Raw genomic sequence first — 1,158 nt, 5'->3', positions numbered from 1 at the left:
AGGGTCCTAAGCTCCTTCCTTTCTGAGCCTCAGTTTCCCCTTTTGTAAAACGTGCGTGTGGGGGCGAGGTTGGAGTGGTTGACCCCTAAGGGCCGGCTCTTCGCAGCTCGGACAGTCCGGGGTCCCTTGCTGGCCACAGGTGTGACCGCAGTCCCCCGGATCCGGAGGTCATCGTGTCCAATAGACTCCCTCTCTCATTTCCCGGGGAGGAAGCGGAGGCCTCGGAGGCCCAGGAGGCGCAGCGGTTGCCCGAGGACGGAGAGGGGCGGGGGCCGAGCGGCCGCTGCAGCCCGCACCGCACCCACGTAGCTTCCCCATCTCCGCAGCAGCCTCCGAGGCAGGAGGCGGGCGGGGCAGGGGGAGGGGCCAGGCCGGCGAGCCCGCCCACGACGTGACGTCACAGGACCGCGCCCGGGGCTGCCCCGCCCCCTGCCGTGTCTCCGCCCTCGACGCAGGCCCCGCCCCTCCCGCTCGCCAGGCGCCGGGCGCTCGCCTCACATCCGGGTCCCGCCGCCGCTGCCGCCGCCGCTCGGGCCTCGCTCATTCAGCTTCGCGGGAGCCGAGAGTCCCGACCAAGATGGCGGCCGTGGGGCGAGCCGGCTCCTTCAGCTCCTCGCCGCCGGTGCTGGCCGCCGCCAACGGCTTTGCCCCGGCCGCCTGCACGGGCGGCGGCGACAAGGCCGAGGACGACGACGGGCAGAACCTCTGGTAACCGAACCCCGCGGCGGGGGCGGCGGCGGGACCCGAGGCCCGACCGGGGCAGGGAGGGCGGGGGAGGGAGAGGCAGGGGAGGGGGAGCAGCGCGGGGAGGGGCCGCCGCCCCGGCCCAGCCCCCTCCCCGGGGGTCCCTCTCTTGTCCCCTAGGATGTCCCTCCGTCCCCCATCAGCCCTCCTCTGGGGGTGGGGTCCCTCTCGCCCCCCTCCCTTGGGTTGGGGTCTTTCTGTTGCCCCCCTTCCCGGAGGCAGGGTCCCTCTCTTGCTCCCACCCCTTTGGGTTGGGGTCTCTCCCGCCCCCTCCCTTGAGGTCCCTCCCTTGCTCCCCTCTCCCTGATTAGGGTGTCCCTATCTTGCTTCCTCTCCCTTGAGTCGTGGTCCCTCTCGCCCCCCTCCTTTGGGTTGGGGTCCTTCTCTTGGCCCCCTTCCCCGAGGTGGATCCCT

General features: G+C 72.4%; 1 protein-coding gene across 1 annotated transcript in view; it reads left to right on the top strand.

Moving 5' to 3' along the window:
• Positions 1–543: 543 nt before the first annotated feature.
• Positions 544–1,158, top strand: part of LOC114050503 (cytoplasmic dynein 1 light intermediate chain 1) — a 52,789-nt gene continuing 52,174 nt past the window's right edge. The window contains exon 1 of the mRNA XM_027872254.1: positions 544–708. Within this exon, the coding sequence (XP_027728055.1) occupies positions 578–708 (131 nt within the window). The 5' untranslated portion in view covers positions 544–577. The remainder of the gene's footprint in view (positions 709–1,158) is intronic.

The sequence above is a fragment of the Vombatus ursinus genome, unplaced genomic scaffold (genome assembly GCF_900497805.2).
Source record: "Vombatus ursinus unplaced genomic scaffold, bare-nosed wombat genome assembly UNPS02014799.1, whole genome shotgun sequence".
Lineage (NCBI taxonomy): Eukaryota > Metazoa > Chordata > Mammalia > Diprotodontia > Vombatidae > Vombatus > Vombatus ursinus.
This window is presented reverse-complemented; position numbering and strand designations above follow the sequence as displayed.